General features: G+C 44.4%; 3 protein-coding genes across 11 annotated transcripts in view; 1 reads left to right on the forward strand and 2 right to left on the reverse strand.

Moving 5' to 3' along the window:
- MAP2K4 (mitogen-activated protein kinase kinase 4) overlaps positions 1-4,476 on the reverse strand; it is a 50,331-nt gene extending 45,855 nt beyond the window's left edge. For 7 of the 9 annotated variants that reach the window (XM_035104636.2, XM_035104632.2, XM_035104635.2 and 4 more), the window contains exon 1: positions 4,100-4,433. In XM_035104636.2, coding sequence (XP_034960527.1) covers positions 4,100-4,178 — 79 coding nt within the window. In that variant the 5' untranslated portion in view covers positions 4,179-4,433. Of the gene's footprint in view, positions 1-4,099 lie in introns of all 9 variants that reach the window. The other 2 variants (XM_035104633.2, XM_060271818.1) reach the window with 2 other exon arrangements.
- A 2,790-nt stretch (positions 4,477-7,266) lies between these two features.
- Positions 7,267-13,392, forward strand: TMEM220 (transmembrane protein 220). Its single transcript, XM_035104643.2, has 6 exons — positions 7,267-7,423; positions 9,034-9,063; positions 10,577-10,637; positions 11,899-12,022; positions 12,619-12,678; positions 13,253-13,392. Exons 1-6 carry the CDS (start codon positions 7,283-7,285, stop codon positions 13,383-13,385), a joined length of 549 nt encoding a protein of 182 aa, XP_034960534.1. The 5' UTR covers positions 7,267-7,282; the 3' UTR covers positions 13,386-13,392.
- A 444-nt stretch (positions 13,393-13,836) lies between these two features.
- ADPRM (ADP-ribose/CDP-alcohol diphosphatase, manganese dependent) lies at positions 13,837-19,803 on the reverse strand. Its single transcript, XM_035104639.2, has 5 exons — positions 19,150-19,803; positions 18,025-18,674; positions 16,220-16,336; positions 14,538-14,825; positions 13,837-13,950 (listed from the first exon to the last, which is right to left on the reverse strand). Exons 2-5 carry the CDS (start codon positions 18,647-18,649, stop codon positions 13,895-13,897), a joined length of 1,086 nt encoding a protein of 361 aa, XP_034960530.1. The 5' UTR covers positions 18,650-18,674; positions 19,150-19,803; the 3' UTR covers positions 13,837-13,894.
- Positions 19,804-19,905: the final 102 nt, after the last annotated feature.

Here is a 19,905-nt window from a genome sequence, read left to right on the forward strand (position 1 = left end):
CCAAATGCAGGGGTATTATTGAGAGTTAACTCCTAGGTACTCATAGTACCATTTTTACTACAAGTGTATGGAGTGTGTTCCTATCCTTCCCATGTTAACACAGAATGTTGCTTGGGAATAATACTAGGAGTACGGTCTAAAAGCAAAAGGAAAGGAAAAGCCAAATACTGTAGTCTGCTATATACCAATCAACATTCTTGAGATCCCAAACTAAAACACTAAGCAAACAAGAAACAACCCAATAAGGGGAGTGTCTTGCTACAAGAGCTATTAAGGATCTAATTGCTTGAGGATCCAACCAAGTATTAGGTCAAACATGCCAGCAGCATCTGACAAACATTTTTCTAGTTACCCACAGAAACTCAGTGAGTGTGGTACTGCACTTCCAGGTACTAAACAAAAAATAATATATTGCAACAATATTGTGAGATGCTTACAGGACCATCAGAGTTGTACAATGAACAATCTGCCTCTCATATAATTACCCAATCAAGAGCACGTGGAGTGTTAATAAAAAAACAAACACCTCCCTATACAGGTACTTTACTCCATCTAATGCAGTTTAAGAGAGAAGTCTACATAGCTTTACAGTTATGTATAACAATATATATGTAGTTTCTCAAATACTGACCTTGAACACTTTTGTAACATACACACACCCAAAGTTAGTGTCCAGTGCCAACTCAGCAGTAAAGCTCAGTAACATTTACTATTCTGGTGTTTGTATGTACCATATCTATGAAGGATACTTCAAACACAACAAAATGGGAAGCACTTCTAAACATGAAATAGAAGGCAAACAACATACAGGTATTTGACAATTGCAAACATGAGCATTTTGCTGCATGTACATAGGATGGTGCTGAAAAGTGGCACAGGCAGCTTCCTAGCACATAATTATATGCTCATTATAATGAGCAGGTGATGATGCCTTATACTGAATCAGACCACCAGTCCCTCAAACTCTGTATTGTCTACTTTGACTGGCAGCAGCTCTCCAGACGTCTTTCACAGTCCTCCTACTACCGTGTTTCTCCGAAAATAAGACACGTCTTATATTTATTTTTCCTCCAAAAAAACACACCACGGCTTATTTTCAGGGGATGTCTTTGCTGACTTTGCCTTTGCCTTGCTGACTTTGCCGCGCACTGTTGCCTTTGCCAGCTCTCGCTGGGTCAGGGCTCGGCCCAGCACGCTGCTGCCTTTGCCGGCTCCCGTTCACCCGGAGCTTGGCGCAGCACAGCTGCTGCGTTTACCGGCTCTTGCTGGGCTTTGGCTGCTCTCGCGGGGCTGGAGCGCGGTGCTGCTGGGTTTGCCGGCTCCCGTTCACTCAGAGCTCGGCGCAGCACAGCTGCTGCGTTTACTGGCTCTTTCTGGGCTGGAGCTCGGCGCGGAGCGCGCTGCGGGCTTTGGCGGCTCCCGCGGGGCTGGAGCGCGGCGCTGCTGGGTTTGCCGGCTCCCGTTCACTCAGAGCTCGGCGCAGCACAGCTGCTGCGTTTACCGGCTCTTTCTGGGTTGCAGCTCGGCGCGGAGCGCGCTGCGGGCTTTGGCGGCTCCTGCGGGGCTGGAGCACGGCGCTGCTGGGTTTGCCGGCTCCCGAAGGGTCAGGGATCGGCGCAGCGCCGCTGTTGGCTGTTGGCGGCTCCCGCGGGGCTGGAGCGCGGCGCTGCTGTGCTTGCCGGCTCCCGTTCACTCGTTTACCGGCTCTTGCTGGGCTGGAGCTGGGTCAGGGCTCTGCATGGTGCGAGCTGCGGGTCGCGCAGGGTCCTGCTAGGGTAGTCCGAGGCTCTGCACAGCACGTGCTGCAGCTTCTCCCGGCTCCCGGTCCTTTTGCGCTCCACGTGGGCATCCGCTTCCAGCTAGGACAGGAATCTTCCTTTTCCTGTTCCTTACGGAAGCGCCATTCAGCACGGTATGGTAGGTACCGGTCCCCCCCCCCAACACGCCTTATTTTCGGGGGATGTCTTATATTTTTTGAGCTTTAAAAGATCGTGCCATGGCTTATTTTAGAGGCACGTCTTATTTTAGGAGAAACACGGTAGAGCAGGCATCCCCAAACAGCGGCCCTCCAGATGTTTTGGCCTACATCTCCCATGAACCCTAGCTAACAGCACCAGTGGTCAGGGATGATGGGAACTGTAGTCCAAAACATCTGGAGGGCCGAAGTTTGGGGGTGCCTGTACTAGAGATTCCCTTGAATTGCTATCAGTTATGTCCAAAATGGGCGTAATCAAAAAGGGCATAACAGGCTTTCCAGGTTAGCTGGTTCAAAAGCTGTATGGCAGGCACCCCCAAACTGCGGCCCTCCAGATGTTTTGGCCTACAACTCCCATGATCCCTAGCTAAGATGACCAGTGGTCAGGGATGATGGGAATTGTAGTCCAAAACATCTGGAGGGCCGAAGTTTGAGGATGCCTGCTGTATGCCAACCCAGAGAACACCGTGTCCCAAGATACTGCAGTGAGTGATCATACACATTTGTGGGAGGAAAGAACTGATTAAGTGTTAAAACAGCATCACTGGTGTCACACAGCACCATTCATTATTTCAACAGTACAAACCTAATTCAATACTCATTACACTGGATGTACCACTAATTTTAGCTTCTATGTATTAAATGGAGTTAGGAAATCAGTGTTGAGTTTACATTGTAAATATTAAGATATACTTTCAGCTTTATTTTGTTAAATATTTTACCGAGTACATAGGTATCAAAGTACTGTATCCCTCTCCAAAAATTTAGTAGGTACACATAGAGGTTTCTTATGGGCGTAATCAAAATTATGGGGTGGTAAGTCAACATCTGTTTCTCAAAAACACTTGCTCAATATGCAATGACGCTGAGAAAAGGACCTTGCACTTTCCATCCACATCTCACATTCATGCACTCTGCATCCTCCTTAATTACAAGCACACCTAGTAATACCGTAATCTGATACAGTACTCCCTTTATTCAAGTAGAGAAGCACTCACTGTTATGCATTCCCCATTCAACCAAAACCACCTTCTAACTTCAATTTCAGAAAGGCCTCACATCTAATCTACCTACATATTGCACTCCTAAAAAAAACACAAGACCACTTTCCCCCTGCATGACTATAGAAAAACCACTTATTGACTCCAGACACATCATACATTTAAAGCATACACAAACATGCCACCAATTTATGGGGACTGTAATCTGTAAAGGTGCTGGGAACTGTAGCTTTGTGGGGGTTAAATTAAGGTACTCAGGACTCTTAGAGAGGTGCTTTAAATCTATGGGGCCTACACAGACCAAGTTTTCGTTTACCCCTACACCCCCACCCCAAGGGCAATTACCGGTAGGCTGCAATCCTGTACACACGGACCGCAAAGTAAATCCCCTTGAACTCAACAGGACTTACTTCTGAGCAGACATGAGCAACATGGACATGCTACCTCTACCCCGACCTTAACGCATGCGTTCTTCCGACACATACCTTCGTTAGTCAGCCAGACGTCAGCCTCGTATTTTTTGCTTATTAATTCTGTTTTCCCAGTAGCGATCACGCCCTAGCGATTAGGCTCCCTACACCCTCCCCAGACTTACACCCCGGGATGAGTCCCCGAACCGTGGCTACTCCCATCACCCGGAAACCGCCCACATGCCCCGGTCAGACCTGCCCGCTCCAGAGGAGATAGAAGGCCCCTAGTTTCCCCTCACACGTACGTCTATGCACACGTATAGCCGCCTCCCCCAACTGCACCCCTACCCGTGTTGCCGCCCAGAAGCGCCTGTTCACACACACGAAGCTTCCCCGCCTCCCTGCTTTCCTCGTCTCCCTCCCTACACACCACACCCCCCTTCCCACCCAGCCGAGCCCCACACGGGAAAGCGGCTCTTCTCAGAACTCCAGGCGGCCGGAGCCGGCCTCCCTCCGAGGCCTCTCGGTCTCCGGCGAGGCCTGGTCCAGCTCGGGCGCCCCCTCCCGTCCCCGCAGCCAGCCAGGCGGGGAGCGTGTGGTGAGCGGCGAGGGTTGGAAGGGAGCGAAGCGCCGCGCGGCCTACAGTAGGCTCGGCGGGCGTCGCTTCGGGCCCGGCTGCGGCCGCCGCTCCTCCCCAGGCGCGCTTCCCTTACCCTGCATGCTGCTGACTGTCGTGTGCGCCGCCTGGGACCCGCCGCCGCCGGAGCCAGAGCCGGGGCCGGGAGCCGCCATTGTGCAGCGCGCCAGACGCGGAGGGAGGGAGGGAAGGAGGGAGAAGGGGACGGACGGCAGAAGGAGAGAGGCTGCAATGCAGCAGGAGCGGAGGAGCAGCGGACCCGACCCCCTCCTTGCCCGTCCCGCGCGCCCGCCCTCGGCTCCTCGCCCGCGCGCTGCTGCTGCTGCTCCTTCCTGCCCCGCTCGCTGGCAGGACACCCGGAGCCGGGACTCGCGACAACAGGCGCCAGCCTCCCTGGCCCCGACCGACCCAAACCACCGCCAGTCGTCGTCGTCGCCGCCGTCCTCCTCCTCCCTCTCTCTCTCTCTCTCTCTCTCTCTCTCTCTCTCTCTCTCGGCGCTACTGGGGCTCCGCTTGCAGCCTCCGCCGTCCGCTTGTTCCCTCCCACCCTCGCGGCACCAGGGTAACCCCTCCCAGGCAGCGGGCGGGACGGATGATGCCTCCGACGGCTTCGCCCAAAAAGACGCAGGAAGAGGGAGGGAGGAAAAGGAGGCGCGAGGAGGAGAGACCCAGCTGGATCCGGCGGCGGCAGGCCCGGCTAGTTCTACACCCGCCGCCTCCCACAATGGCGAAGCAGATGCCCCGCCGCCGCCGCCGCCGCCGCCGCCGCCGCCGCCGCTGCAGCAGCAGCCCCGTTCTCCCCGACTCGCAGATTCCCCATTCAGATGACTGGCGGCAATAGCGACGAGAGGTAGCCATTGCCCTCTCCTTTCTAAAACAGCCCAGCGTGGCGGCCATCTCATGTTGTGACAGCGAATTCCGTGGTTTTAAAGGGCTGAAGAGATTCTTCCTATTGTCTGTCCTGCATCATCCCCCCAACCTTCTATCTTTCAGATTTAATGGATGAACCCAGATCAAGTACTGTACCTGTATTATGAGAGAGAGAAACCCGCTCTCTTCTTTCTCCGCGTATGAGGGGAGAGCCTTGCCGCATCAGACGGAAGGTCCGTCTGTACTGCGCTTAATTTTATACACCTATTTGCTCGCCCCCCCCCCCCCCGTCCTGGTAAATGAGCCACGGCAGCAAGCTTCACATAAGCAACTTATTCCAACAACTTATACAGTACCTTTTCCATAACTCTCCTGAATCTTTTACAACTAGATAACTAAACATTGTATCTTGAAATATAGTGATTATAATGTGATTATGTACCTGAAATGAGATTATATTTTAGAATTACTTCCTGATTCTTTCAAATGATGCAATGTTGAATGACAAGACATTTCTATATAAAATTAATCATATATCTTCTTTGTGGGTTTAACATTCTGGAATATGTTCACAAAGCTACCAGACGTTTCTGGAAGAATCACATAGAATAACGAGAATTATGACCTGCCTTTCCTAACATATGTGGATTTTTTTTAAAAAAATATATCCAGCAATCTTTTTTTGGGGGGGGGGTAACCTTTTTATTTTTAGACACCTTGATTTATTCTGAAAAACAGGTGGAATATAATTGTATTTAAATAAATAAATGACTTGTCCCATATGCTTATGTTCCAATCCAAGCACTTCCATTAAATCCTGAATTATCCTATTTCCTCTTTTCTCCAAATGAATCTTAACCTTCCCATCTCATCTTTCATGTTTATTCAATGAGATAAGCGGTAGTTCTTCTTCTGTTTTCTTCCACCTTTGCAGAATTAAGATCAACATGCCGAAACTCATCAAACTTGATCCCAAAGTTCTCTGTGGCCCCTTTTGTCTCTTTCCTATGGTGCGTTCTCCTCATACTGACATAGCCCAAGTGTGAGATCTTCTATGGTACCTACTTCTTCCTATCAATTTCCCATTAATTTTAATTACCATAAGCTCATATAATACTTAAAATTTTAACTTGGATGTAAGCCCTGTTTGCAATGCAATATTATGCATGCCTACCCATTGGGGCTTGCAACTACATGAGTACAGGTTTGCAGCTCAATTCTAATATGTAATTTTCCAGAAATATGGTCCTTTCAATGTGTCTGGAAGCTCCACTGAAGAAATGGCTGTATATCACTCAGCCTGGGACCAGTATGTGTTTAGGATCACAGCATAATTTTCCAGTGTAATTGGCCAACACTTCCCAATTAGCTGGAATCTAGGAAAGGAAACGCAAATAAAAGCCTCAAGAAGCATATTTAATTGGTTCCGTGTATATGAAAGGTCATGCCAGCATAAATCTGTCCACAGTCTAAGAACTGATGTGCCCAGTTCTCACTTGACAGCTGCCTAGAGCAGTATGAAAATATTTATTTCATAACCGTTTTAAACCCTTTTTTCTCAAAAGGGAGGAGCTTCCAGTAAATTATAAAGTACATGGCAACATATCTTTTTCATACATTCCCCTTGTTGGTGACCCTACTGCCGCTGTCACTGGAGTGATTTCAGAGAGACTTTTTCAGGGTTCTGGCAGTTACAGGGGAAAGTCTGCTGCCTGGAAAAGGAAGGTGCAACCAGGTCAGCTTTGAAGTCTTGGCAAGAGGCAAGTGGGTCTTCCAGTTAATACACTTGGTCTGAACAGGGCTGGATTTAGGTTTGGTGAGCCCCTAACCTACTGAAGATAATGGGGCCCTTGTCCAGCTGTCCTTTGTCAACAAATTGCAGCTGTGGTTTTTTGTGTGTGTTAAATACATGCAATATGGTAATTTATGGACCTAATAGGTATCTAAAGCCATTTGCCCACAACAAAATATGTATTTTATCAAAGTAATTGTTGAACTTATCTTCTATTTTGGAAATGTACATCCAGTTTTTTTCCCATTAAATTTTTTTGGGGGCCCCCAAAAGAGGCTTGTTTAGCTTATACTGTACGTAAATCCGGAACTGGGTCTGAAGCAGAGATTGGCATCTGCTTTGCGTTGCACCCTCTCGGTTGCGGCCGCTGAACTTTTCCTCTGCTGAACGACGGCGCTCGGCGAGGACCCTGCCCCCTTCGTCGGAAGTGCGCGGCGTGGGCGGTGCATGGCAGGACTATGAGGTCCCGGGGTGTAAGGGGCGTGTAAGAGCGCGCCTGATGTCGATGGAGGGCTTCTCTCCACTGGTGGGGCGGGGAGAGGGGCGGGCACGCGAGTGAGCGAGCTGCGGCCGGTCAGTGAGCGGGGCGAGCGAGCAATGGAGGCCGCCGCCGCTTCGTTGCCTAGGCTTAAGCGGGAGTCGCTGCCGCCGCCTCCTTCCGCGGGTGCCAGCAGCCGGGTCTGGAGACTTAGCAACTTGGTCATGGCCGTCTTCTTTGGACTCGCCGGGGCCGTGCAGGTCGGGGATCGCGCTGGGCGTAGGAGGAGGGCGAGAAAAGTGCGCAAGGAGCAGCTTGGCTGTGCGGGTGGGCGAAGGTCGGTCGCAGGGTTCCAGCTGGCCGGTTTCCGGGGCAGGGCAGGGCGAAGGGTAACGAGGAAAGTGCGTTCAGGATTGCAGCTTTGGAGAGGTTTGAAGTGGGAGTGCCGCAGGAGGAAAGGGAAGATTGACCGCACACCACTCTTTCATCATTACAGAAGGTTATGTGGAAAGAGGAGCATTTTTCTCTATTATATTTATTTATTTGGGGCAAAACGTATGCATAAACCTGCTCCCGCATCTCCACCGAAACAAAGCAACAATAATCCCGTCGTCAAAAGCAAGTTAAATGCATTAAAAAGTCACAGCATCTCAACACGAAACACACCGAAAACAAACAAACAGAACCAAGAGAGCCAGGACTAACGCATAAGGGTTTGGTGACTTCTGTTTCAGTGTATCTGCAGAAGTGTGCATGCACACGAAAGCTCATACCTATGACAAACTTAGTTGGTCTCTAAGGTGCTACTGGAAGGATTTGTTGTTGTTGTTTCGCATCAGAATCTGAACAGCCATGAAATCAAAAGCTTTCTGAAGATGAGAAGTATTTTAAGTGGTGGCAGAAAACAAGTAGGGAGGGAGATAGATAAGCTCTCTCAGGGCAGGGGTGCCATTTTACAGGGTGCCACTGAAGGGAAGGCTCTCTCACATGCTGTCACCCACCGCAGAAGGCAGAGGAGCAGGCAAGAGGGTCTGTTTATTTTAAAGACATGGGCAGATACAGGTGGGAGGAGATGGTAGCTTGGTCCTAGTCTCCACTTTGAAGGGGTTTTTATGACCACCTTGGATTATATTTGGAACAGTTGTTTACCTTTGCAGTTATGTAGCTTTTTTAAAGAAAGGGAAGAAGCTCCAGGTTACTTCTCCCTATCAGCAATCCACGGTGCCCCTCAAGAACATCCTTCTTTGTTCCAGTTTTCCGTTCCCCCACCTTGTTTCCCTTACTTAAATTGATTTAGTTCTGAAACTTGTAATCAAGTCTAATCTATTTCAATCCTCCAATGATTTGGACAATACTTTAGGATAAACAAGTGACATTGGGTAAAGAAAGCAATTTGTCCACCTGCCACAGTAAGACTTCATTCTCCCCATTATATTTATGTAGTTTTCAAGCTATGAATGCTGGATTAGGAAATATATCACTTACTAACAGTAAAGCAGAATCAGTCTTCTGCTCTAAAAACTGCCTAGGGGAAAACAATATGTGCAGAGTTTATATCTTCCTGAGTTGTTATTTTGGTAAAATATGCAATTAATTTATATCCTACAGTATTAGCAATCTGCTGGCAGTACCTGGGGAATAAATAGCTAGATAGCACTGGGTATATGTTTGGGTTTTTTTAATCTGCAAAAGTCCACAGGTCTCTGCTTACAGTTGCCCATTTCACATTGAGCAAGGCTCACCAACAATTTATCCTGGAGTCTTGGATATGAATACTCAGGATTAACTGATTTATTGATCAGTTGGAAGGATTTTTATGTTATGCACAATTTAATATTTTTAGCAATGTTTCCTGCCTTCTTTGTTGCAGGTCAATGACCCAGATCCAGGACTCTGGATAGTGAGTATAAATTCAGAGGCTATTACAATTACTAGAGAACTTGACATTGTCGGAGATGTCTTGTCAGGCAGCCCCACTGAATTTCAAGCCATGTCATCTGTCTGAAGTGCTTTTGCAGCTTGATCAAAACTCCTTCTAATTGGCTTTGGGCTGTTGCTCAGTGACATTGTGTTCTGACATGACACTTTATTTTTGTTGTTGTGGATTTACAGTATATAAATAGTTATGGAATAGCTTACAGATAAAACAACAGAATAGATTGCAAAAACGACTGTAAAAGCAGCATAAAACAGCACAATATATTTAAAGAGTTTCAAGTGCTGGGAAAATAAGACTTGGTGCTAGAGATGCAGCATTATTATTTATTTATTTATTTATTTATTACAAAACTTGCCTGCTTTTTGAGGAACTTCATTCACAAAGTGGCTTACAGTCTTCAATATCAGAGTAAGTGCTGCAGAAACCTCCCTGGAGAGAGGGTTTCACAGGCACAGATTGCCACTAAGAACTCTGTTGGATCAGACCAATGGCTCATCTAATCCAACATCCTGTTCTCTCACTGCCCAACCAGATGCCTGAAAAGGCCCCTTTCCCCTTATCATCACATGCTTCACTTCAGATGGCACCTGGAGGACAAACTTTGAAGATGATCTCAGTGAACTGGCAGGCTTGATTCTTCAAGAATCCAAGCTTCAAGACATCCAGTTCTAAAGGCAAGCACCAGCTCCTTAAACTGTGTGCAGAAGCAGGCCTGAAGACAGTGCCATTGGTTAAGCACTAGCAAGATATATTCCCGTCACCTGGTCACGGTTACAGTCCTTACTGCTGTGCTTTGGACCAATGGCAGCTTCCAAACAATCTTCAGAGCAGCCCCACGTACAACACATTAGATTACTGTAATTTGGAGATTCCGGAGGACGAACCGCCTCTGTCCAAACCACCTCTGTCAAGGTGTGCATCACCTTTGACTGTGAAAGATGCTCAGTGCCACGGAGGCCACTTGGGCCTCTAATGACAAAGCTATATTTAAAACCACCCTCAAAATTCCAACCTCCTTTAGGGGCAGCCCAGCCTTGCCTAGAACAGATCAAATACACATTAGTTGGTCTTTAAGGTGCTACTGAAGGAATTTTTTTATTTTACATCCCCAAGGCAACAGAACCACCACCAGCAGTAAGCGTATCACTTGCAATCTCATCAGACTGCATTATTCTCTTTGTATTGATGATGACATGGGTCGTTTCTTCAGCAGACTCTTTTGCCTTTATGAATAGTTTTGTGATCCAGGGGACCGCCTTTGCACAAATGAAACACAGTTTTCCTTCCAGGATCTTGTATACTTTCTCTTCTGGGGAGGCAAGCACCCATTCCTTCCTTATTATTCCTGGTGTGGTTATCTGGGGGCATCAAACTGGCTCTTCTATCGGTATGGTAATCAGGATGGAGTATTTTGTCTTCCTTGTCCCTGCCTTCAATTTCTGCTTAGTAGATTTGTTCTATCTCACACTCTCAGGTTGCCTACTCTGTACCTGCAGCTCTCACACTGGTTGTCAGCCTCAGTCCACCAATTGCAGGTACAGTATTAGATTCTCTCTTCCGATCCCCAAATCAATTGGACCATTCACCTCTTCCTCTTTGTTATATTAATTATGGTTATAATTTGAGGGCAGGGGAGGTCTTTGTGTCTTGCCTATGTTCAGACTACCATTTAACATTTATTTAGTTCCAAAGTACTACTAGATGCTGTACAGAACTAATATGTAGTGAAGATGCTGGGTGGGGATATTAGACCCTTCATCAGATTCATTGATGGGAGCTCTTAAATGTTTCAAAACACCCTTCATTAGGATACACAATCTGAACAACTCATATTGTGCCTATTCATTTCCAACTTCTCCCTCCTACACATTTTTGGTGTTCCTTTAAACTAGGATCTTGGGTATGCTGAGCATTAATTCCCTTTTTATCATCCCATTGATATCCAGGATGTTCTTTTTTGAATGCTTGTTTATTTATAGTAATAGCTTGCATTATTTTTGTCCTTTTCATTGAAATGTCTCTAAGTTCTTTGTTTTAAAATTACCTATGGTTTAATTTTGTTACTAACTTGTTCCAAGTTAAGAGAAATCTGTATTTTTTGAAACACATTGTCCTATTTTACTATTCTTCTCTCTCTCTCTCTCTCTCTCTGATGAATTCTTCCATATCCTGATCACTTTCTCCCAGATGTCACATCTTAACCAATATTTTCTCAAAGTCAAAACTTCATTTGTTGTGGCGTGTCAGCTGTTTGTTCTGCTTTCTGCAATATAAAGTAATCTCTCGCATATATTAACTATTTGCTAAATCCAGTCTTTTAAGATATTTTATACCTGCATGAAGGATCTCTCCTCTTGTTCTCTGCTTTGGTGATCTTTAGTACATACCAAATATAAAATCACTTGTGGCACAATCCTATGCATGTTCAGTTCAGTGAGCCAAACTCTGTAGAGGATTGCAGTTTCCTCCTCCTTATTGTTGTTTGAAGGCCTTCTGAAGAGACACATCCAAGGAAAATAAATTCAGTAACAGTCGGTAGATCCAGACTAAGTTAGTTGAACTTAATTCCCACTAATCAGTGTGAACTAAATTATGACTAACTTGTCCAGTTGGTTTCATCTGGACCTAAGTTCAACTACGGTAACTTGGGCTACAATCCTATTTCCACTTCCTACGAGTAAGGCCCATTGAACTCAGCGGAGCTTACTTCTGAGTGGGCCTGTATAGGTTTGCACTGTTAGTTTGGAAATGTAAATTCTATTGAAATTTGTACCAATGACTTACCACTTTCCTTAGACAATATTGTGTGGCGGAGTCTGTCAGATCTACATTCAGCTGCTTGTCTTGTGGGTTCTGCCATCTTGGGGTATTCCTTGTTTACTAACGCTCAGAAAAGCATCTTGCATGAGGAAGAAGGCAGGTATGTAATAATATTCCCCCCCCTGCAGTTTCCATATTGTCAACCTTCCACTGAAATTAGAGGTTTCTTTCTAGCATTCGGATTCTCACGAGACCCTAACTATAGGTTTGTTAAGGACCAGAAGCCAGCAGGCCAGCAGAACACCCCAAAAACACAGGATTAAAGTTCTGAAATCCTTGGTTCAAATTCCAGAGAGATGCAGTTGTGTCAAGCTTCTCAACAAAAAGAAATCACAGCAGATTTTCCCTACAATCTGACCTCATTGTGGCTGCATACAGCCCACTGGAAGCAGTACTATATAATTGGGAAGGGATAGGGACACAAAATTAAGGAAATGTCACAACCCCCTGCCCTCCCAATCTCTCCTGTTCCTCGTCTTCCATTACTTTGTACATGTACTAAGCTACTGCCGCAGTGTTGGGCTTACTGCTATGATAGCTTTAAAGTGAGAACCTGTTTGCTTTCCTCCAGAGAAACTGACATCTGATACTTCTTATGGTAAGCTTATTTATCCTTGTTCTTTGCTGAATCTGCTTGCATGTGATTAAATGTATGGACAACACATTTGAATAACTTACAATCTTTTTTAAAAACAGGGAGTTATTTGGTCTGTTGATTGTTACCGTCTGGATGAGCCTTTGTCGTTGTTCAGCCAAGTGAGTCTTTTAACTTATTTATTTCAGCCTTTACTCTTTACTCTATCGAATATATGGTATAGCCTTCTTCCCTCAAAATGACTTTAGTTTTGTGATGTTTTAGTTTTGTGATTAGTTTTATGCCTTAATGTAAACTTGAGCATGTTCAAATAGTTTGCATTTTTCTATAAAGCATAATTTAAAAGTAACCCAGCATATAAAGGAGTGATTATTCATATTTCCTTTGGGGGGGGGATAGTTGTTCCCCACACCGCCCAAACTTGTGCTTGAGCAAAGCAACCAATTTTCTTCTCATTGTAGCCCCCAGAAAAGCTGCTCCTGGGTTTTGTGGGACCCTCTGGAGCAGCGTGGGTCAGATGGGCTGCAGGAGGTAAGGATTGGCAAAAATCAGCTACTGTGCCTTCGCAGAAACACTTTCTGATAGCACAACCCCACCATTAGGTGCAGCCCATAAAGTTTCAGACAAAATCTTTTTTTAAAATATAAAATAAAAATAGATGAAATTTCAACAAGTTGGTTCAGTTCCTGTTAATTCGACTTGATTTTCAGTAAATTGTCTTTTCTTTCCTTCCAGAAATTCCCTGGGTGGGGTTCACTTGGCCATTGCAATCTTCCTCTCCCTTTTCCCCTTTGTAATGTGGCTGTACATCTACATGAATGCAGAGATGCGAACATCCTGGCCGTCTCACTGTAAAACAGTTATTTAAGGTGGAAATGACGCAATCTGTGTTCTAGCGCCTATTTGCCCAGCTCTGATTTGTCAGTGGTGCCAAATCAACAGTGATCACAGCCATGGCTGAGATCAGTTTGTTTCCTCGAGAGTCCAGTTTTAAATTGTCTGTTATGTTATTGAATCCTGGAAACTCGAGCACAATTAGAGTGGAATTTTCTGGATCCTGGTCCAGATTTTCAAGGAAAGAATATATCTGCAATAAAGCCACATGGGTTAGGGCTGCATTAACTACAGGCCCTTGGTACCTGCAAGGGATTGGATCAAATGAAACAGGTGCTTCTGCGGGAACAGCTGGACTCTAGAAGTGATTTGAACTTACTGCTGAAACCAGTGGAGCTGAAGCTGCAGAACAGCCTTGAAGGGACAGCAGTGTTCGTATGTTTTACAGACTGTAATTAAAACTACTTACGATAGAACAACTGGGTCTCTGAGCAATCTGTCTGGATTTTCATTTGAATTTTACTGTCACACACCCCGCCTACCTCATTTGGACATATCTGCAGAGCACATTACAATATCCTGATGGTTAGTTTGCAGTCCTATAAAGATGTGACAGAAAGCAGAAGCTGTAGTGTGTCTCAAGTAAGGCAATATAGGTAAAGAGAGAGCATATTAACCCATCTGTTTCTTTGCTAGAAGCTACTAGCAAAGTGAAATACATTGAAAATATGATCTGTAATATTATGACTCTTGCTTTTTGTCCAGCCTTAAAACAGGGTATGATAATCAGACTTGAATAAATATGCAATTATTCACAGTTTAGACAAAAGGTGCCCAGCCACTAATTTTTATTTTCAAATTTAAATGTATGCATTTCTAATTATAGAAATATTTATAAATTTTCAAATAAAAAAAAATACATGGGATATTAAATAATTTACACACCAACATTCTAAAATCATAAAAATATATATAGAACAAAAGCCCAACACTGAATCAAATGTAATTGATTACATTTCTACACCTCACTAAGCATTGCAGACATTTAGCTTGCTTGACACTTAAATTTGAACATGCCAATCCGTGGGTTGAAATGAGCTTCAGGCAAATAGTTACTCCAGCATAGTGCACAATGCATTACATAGTAATCGGACCTAATACAATCATCTGTGAAAAGTCTGATTACCTTTGTAATGCATCACTCGATCTAGAATCCTTCCTCTTCCTTCCAATACCATCCTGTCATGATAGACATGTATAGTTCCAAAAGCATGGCTTTCTGGGGGAGTTTCTATAATGCCATCAAGAGTAACATGGTGAACTCCATAAGAGTCTAAACAGTATCCACCAAAATGAAGGTGGCCTGCAAGATAGCACACCACAGAGTGATGCGAGTGGATGACAGAAAGGGCATCTTTATAATTCCAAGCCAGGCTGACATCGCTTGTAGAATTGGGGTGGATGGGTATGTGCCCTGCAACGGAGGAAGAGAGGCACTCAAAACGGGTGAAATTTCACAGTTGTTAACACGACTCTCCAAATGCTAAAGCTGCTGAGTTGTGCAGAATTTGGCTATATAGTATTCTCTGCAATGTTCACAATTAGACTGGCACCTGAAGTCATTTTAAGCAAAATTGTTACGAAAAGATGTTATGAGCTGAAGGTCCTTGATTCACATGCTAGCTAGACCAATCATGATGAGTTGACTGAGTAGCAGGTAGAAAATTACAATTTCTTATGTTTGAGCACCAATTTAGGCATCCTTGTAGAAATGTGGAGCTGGGAGAAACAGGAGTAACTAGTCCACATTTTCCTACTGTCCTGTTATTTCTTTTTTGAGAAAACAGCTCAAACATACTTCAGAGCTTGAAAGAATAAAATAGAAGCCAAACTGGAGGCCTGATTCTCTCTGCCATGGGTTTGCAAGGTGACATGAGTTTTGTTTTTATTTCTTTAGGTTTATATTCAGGTGTTCAACTGAGTGATTCTAAAAGCAGCTTAAAACAAATTGTAAAACCCACACACAGCCTAGCAGTGCTTGGTCCTCTGGTCAATTAGATGAGGCCACAATGCACTTCTCTTCAATCCCTGGGCAACTATCAGTTGGAACGGAGTCTTCTCTCTGGCACAAAAAGGGAAGCAAACTCCCCACGGCTGCTGCTTCCCTAGGGGATAGAGCCAGTCTGGTGTATCCCTTCCTGTGATGTTCTTCCTGGTGTGCAACCTCCCACTGGCCCTTAATCTTCTGGTTGGCAATACTTGATGAAGAATAAAGCATTGTGATCAAAACCCACTACCCTAACTTTTAGCATGTGTCAGCTAAAGCAATAGAATGAGATGAAGGAAACCCTCAGTCTTTTGCCTCTAGTTCTAATGACCAAGCAACCCTCTCATAAGGCGCTTTTTCTAAGAAGTGTTCTGCTTGTGTCCCAGGAACTCCAAAGGAACCTGATTTCCCTGTACTGTTTATCAACAGTACATTCACTCATTCCTTCCATAACACCTGATTTACACCCTATCCTTAAGGGACGGTGATTTGCAAGATCATAAATGGGACCTGACTATGTACCAAGTTCAATTTGTTTTGCAGAGCACCGTGTGGCTAAGCACACACGATCCATTTTTAATTTGCATGCCAGCTATTCCAGTAGACCTCAACCTATCCTGAAAATGGATCTAGCCCACATAATGGCAGAATCAGACCACTGTGACATGAACAGAGTTCGCTCCAAAGGCCGATTTTGGGTGTGTGTCTCAGGCTTGAGAAATGGCTTGTCGGAATTGTAAACAGCAGAATTTCATGAGATATGCTGTGATATTCTATTACAGTTGCTGTGCCTTAAAAAGTGGAAAACAAAAAAGTCTTACCCATAATTACAGCTCTTTCTTGATTTTTGTCAGCATATGTAAGGACTTCATCAAGCCAACCCAGCTGTTCTTGACTGAATCCTCCATTGAACTGCACAAAATGACATTCAACAAGACCTGTACAAAAAGAAAACCAAATAAAAAATATCACCAAATAAGCCATTTATATTTGATGTTACAAATGTGCATTTTAGAAAAATATGCATTTTCCCCCTACAGGGACTTCTAAGTTAACCACATTCTTAAGAATAATCTAGCATTCAAGGCAAACTTTATAGATCAGTCAAAAATACTTTCTTTAACTATAAACATAATACTAGTTACAGGTAGGTAGCCGTGTTGGTCTGAGTCGAAGCAAAATAAAAAAATTCCTTCAGTAGCACCTTAAAGACCAACTAAGTTTTTGTTTTGGTATGAGCTTTCGTGTGCATGCACGAGGTGTATCTGAAGAAGTGTGCATGCACACGAAAGCTCATACCAAAATATAAACTTAGTTGGTCTTTAAGGTGCTACTGAAGGAATTTTTTTTTATAAACATAATAGATATTCCTGTTCTTTAGCATGGAAAAAGGGACCCCAAATGTAGTTGTTTCTACAAATTTTGCATCTCTATGAAAGGGCACGTGGCCGTGCCAATGTATTGCCAAGTCTTGATTTAAAGCTTTTCCACACATTCTAGGAAAGAAGAGGTCCTATTTGTCCACAACATGTCTCCATGGTGACTTTTATGTATGGGGAAGAGCCATGGGGAACTTATAGGCAAGTATTTGCCATGTGTTTTCAGATATTCATCTCCGTTCCAGACATTACTACTGTTTACTGTAGTGATGTGCAGTGCACAAATTGCAAGTTAATTTTCCAGTAATGTTTGAGAAAGTCCCAACTATCACAAGGAAACCATAGCTCAACAGGCCGAGATATTAATGAGCCCCAAGGCTTCTTACACACAGCACTCCACTCTTCCCTTTGCACAAGTGAGTGAACAAGCCAGGAAGTATTCAATAAAACCAGTTTCGTGTTAGGTAGGTGTACACTAGAAAACTCTGGTTAATGGTTTCAAACCAAGCCATGATATGAAGCCATGATTAAAGTTGGGTTCTCAGCCTGGCTTTTCCCCAAGCTGTTAACCAAGCTTTCATGGTTAAGACAAAGAAGGGAAACAATAGTTAAGTGAAGACTTCGTGGTTTGCTTTCCTGATTCAATAAACGAAAGAACAATGGAGCTGTATGCAGAGCCACGAGGCTCATATTGTGGCTTAGTGCAATCGTTTGTACTCAGCCTATTGCTTCCAACCAGGAAACAAGCAACGTTCTATACATCCCTTTAAATAATACATCCTCAATCATATTGAGGTGTAGTCAAAGCATTTGATTGCACATTTCTGCGAATTAGAATGCTACCATCTCCCACTTCCTCCAAAGTATGTTATATATATGTATACATTTGTACATATATACATACATTCGAAATGTCATTTTAAATGTTCTACATTCAGGCATTAAACAATTACTCTGAGACAAGTTCTCTATCCTTTAAGGGGATTACATAAATGCCATTAATGTGCAGCCCTGCCCACTGCCTGGCCTAATCTGGTAGAACTTTTTGTGTAGAAAAACTGCAACTCAAAAGTGAATGTTCTTCTGTTGTAGTCTCCTTCCACACACATTTTAAGTCAGAGAAATAAATGCAGATGTGTTTCTTTTTTTTTTTTTAGTGGCAGGTCCCTCAGTCTAGCACAAGGCCTGGTTCTACCTCAATGTGTGTCTGGAAACATACAAAAGCCCTGCTCAGCACAATACAGTACCTAATGGACTATTCAGATTCTCATTTTGATTTTTTTCTCGCAGTAGTTTTAGAGAATCTTGATATTTTTTGGTAGATGTGTCCCTCCCCAGAATACTTATATCATAAGCATCAAGGATGATGAATCGAAATTTAGACATCGGGCAAAATTGATATGCATAATAGAATTCTGAAGCATTGTCTCCAGTGGAACTCTGGTCTCTATAAGAATTGCTAAGAAAAGTCTGTTCTTGTAAGTACTTGGTGTTCAGTGCAGAATCTACTAGATAGTCTCTGCTGAAGTTGTAAAATTCATGGTTGCCCCATATATGATGGACTGGGGCCTTGAGCTTCTTAAATTCTTCCAAGACTCTTCCCAGTGCTGTCTCTGACATCTTAAGTTCAGCATTGCAGCCATCAATGATGTCCCCAAATTGTAATACGAACTGAACATCTGTTCTATTCCAGTCTTCGATTGCACTCTGGAGGTGGCATAGGCTATGCTTATAATATCGCCTGTTCAGTCCACAGAAATCATAGCCATCTTCTCGATCCGCATACTGAATATCTGCTATGACTCCAAAGGAGAAGAGTGCCTCAGTAGTTGTGGCTCCTTGTGTACAGCTACAATTATTATCATCATCCATAACTGCCCATATGTCCTGCCAAAATCTAGCACAAAGAAAGAAAGAAAATGATTTTCTTCAGATGCTGAACTGGTGGTGAGGGGGAAGTGTGGGTGCCTATGTATGTGTTATTCAAATATAGCTTTTAGGCGGCATTAGCCATCTTTTGGAGAAACTAGACTTCTATAAAGCTGACAGAATAAAATGTAGCCATCCTGTGCATATGTACTTGGATTAGGAGCAAGTTCTAGTGAACTGCTGAGTAAACATGCAGAGGAATGGGCTGCACCAGATTTAGGGATGTCAGTGCTTTGAACCTCTTACACGAAGAACTGAAGTCTATAAGATTTGGCAAGTTACCTGCCGGCTTGTAAATCTGCAGAAAACAACCACTACCACCCACGCATCTGTCTGCCTAGCCCTATAAACTCACTAGAGGAGGGAGGGGAAGTGCCTGGAGAACCCCCCCCCCAAAAAAACCACGTTACTATGGAAACGAGACAAATACCCACACCACTCACCTCGCTTTAAAGAAACAGACCGGGAAAACCAAGTCCTCTTCTCAGGAAAAGCAGTGAAAGAAAATTAATCTACTCTCTCAGCTTCACTTCATTTCCTGATCCATTTGCCCCTCCTCCTTGCTTGCTGCCTTCCCTCCGCCATAGAGAAATGGAAAGATTTTTTATAAAAGATCCCCTTTTATGGTAGGCTGTGGGTGGAACCAAGGAGTCAATTCTAGCGTCACAATCAAACTGTCTATAGAGACGAAACTTCCTGGTTATTTTCAATACTCCATCCCCCCCGTCTCAGCCACCCGAGGTTCGGAAGCAACTGAGAAATGGGAAGTTTGGGCGAAGCTGTGATCGGGTCCCAGAGAGTTTGTGCTGTATTTTAAATAAGTTTTTTAAACATTTAAAAACAACTTGTCCTTGCAAGTTTGTTATCCTAGTAATACGGCTGGGAAGGGCTGAGAGGGTGGCTTAGGACGGCTGTGCATCGCCGCCCCGACTAAGAAGCAGATCGGGCTCTTCAAAAATGACCGACTGCGATAAGGGCAGTATCTGGATCGAGGGCTGGCGGAAGATACGAAAGGAAACCATTTTGCCCCCTGCGTAACTGAGGTGACATAACTGCACGACTCCCGCGACCCAAAACCCTCCTTCCTCCCGGTTTCAATGAAAACCAACCCCCGTTTCCGGCGTGCTTCCGTCACTTCCTTTTCCGAAAAGCGTTTCTCCCTGACATTTCCGTCGAGCTAACTTTCAGAGAGACGAAAA

Source organism: Zootoca vivipara, chromosome 2 (genome assembly GCF_963506605.1).
Source record: "Zootoca vivipara chromosome 2, rZooViv1.1, whole genome shotgun sequence".
NCBI classification, from domain to species: domain Eukaryota; kingdom Metazoa; phylum Chordata; class Lepidosauria; order Squamata; family Lacertidae; genus Zootoca; species Zootoca vivipara.

Excerpts from the sequence above, each read along its gene's own strand:
- TMEM220 (XM_035104643.2), top strand. The coding sequence starts at position 7,283 with ATGGAGGCCGCCGCCGCTTCGTTGCCTAGGCTTAAGCGGGAGTCGCTG. Across the intron at positions 7,424-9,033 it reads GACTCGCCGGGGCCGTGCAG|GTCAATGACCCAGATCCAGG; the intron begins GTCGGGGATCGC and ends TCTTTGTTGCAG. Across the intron at positions 9,064-10,576 it reads CAGATCCAGGACTCTGGATA|GTTGCCTACTCTGTACCTGC; the intron begins GTGAGTATAAAT and ends TCACACTCTCAG.
- ADPRM (XM_035104639.2), bottom strand. The coding sequence starts at position 18,649 with ATGGATGATGATAATAATTGTAGCTGTACACAAGGAGCCACAACTACT. Across the intron at positions 16,337-18,024 it reads GAATCTGAATAGTCCATTAG|GTCTTGTTGAATGTCATTTT; the intron begins GTACTGTATTGT and ends CTTTTTGTACAG. Across the intron at positions 13,951-14,537 it reads TCGAGTGATGCATTACAAAG|GACTGCAAACTAACCATCAG; the intron begins GTAATCAGACTT and ends ACATCTTTATAG.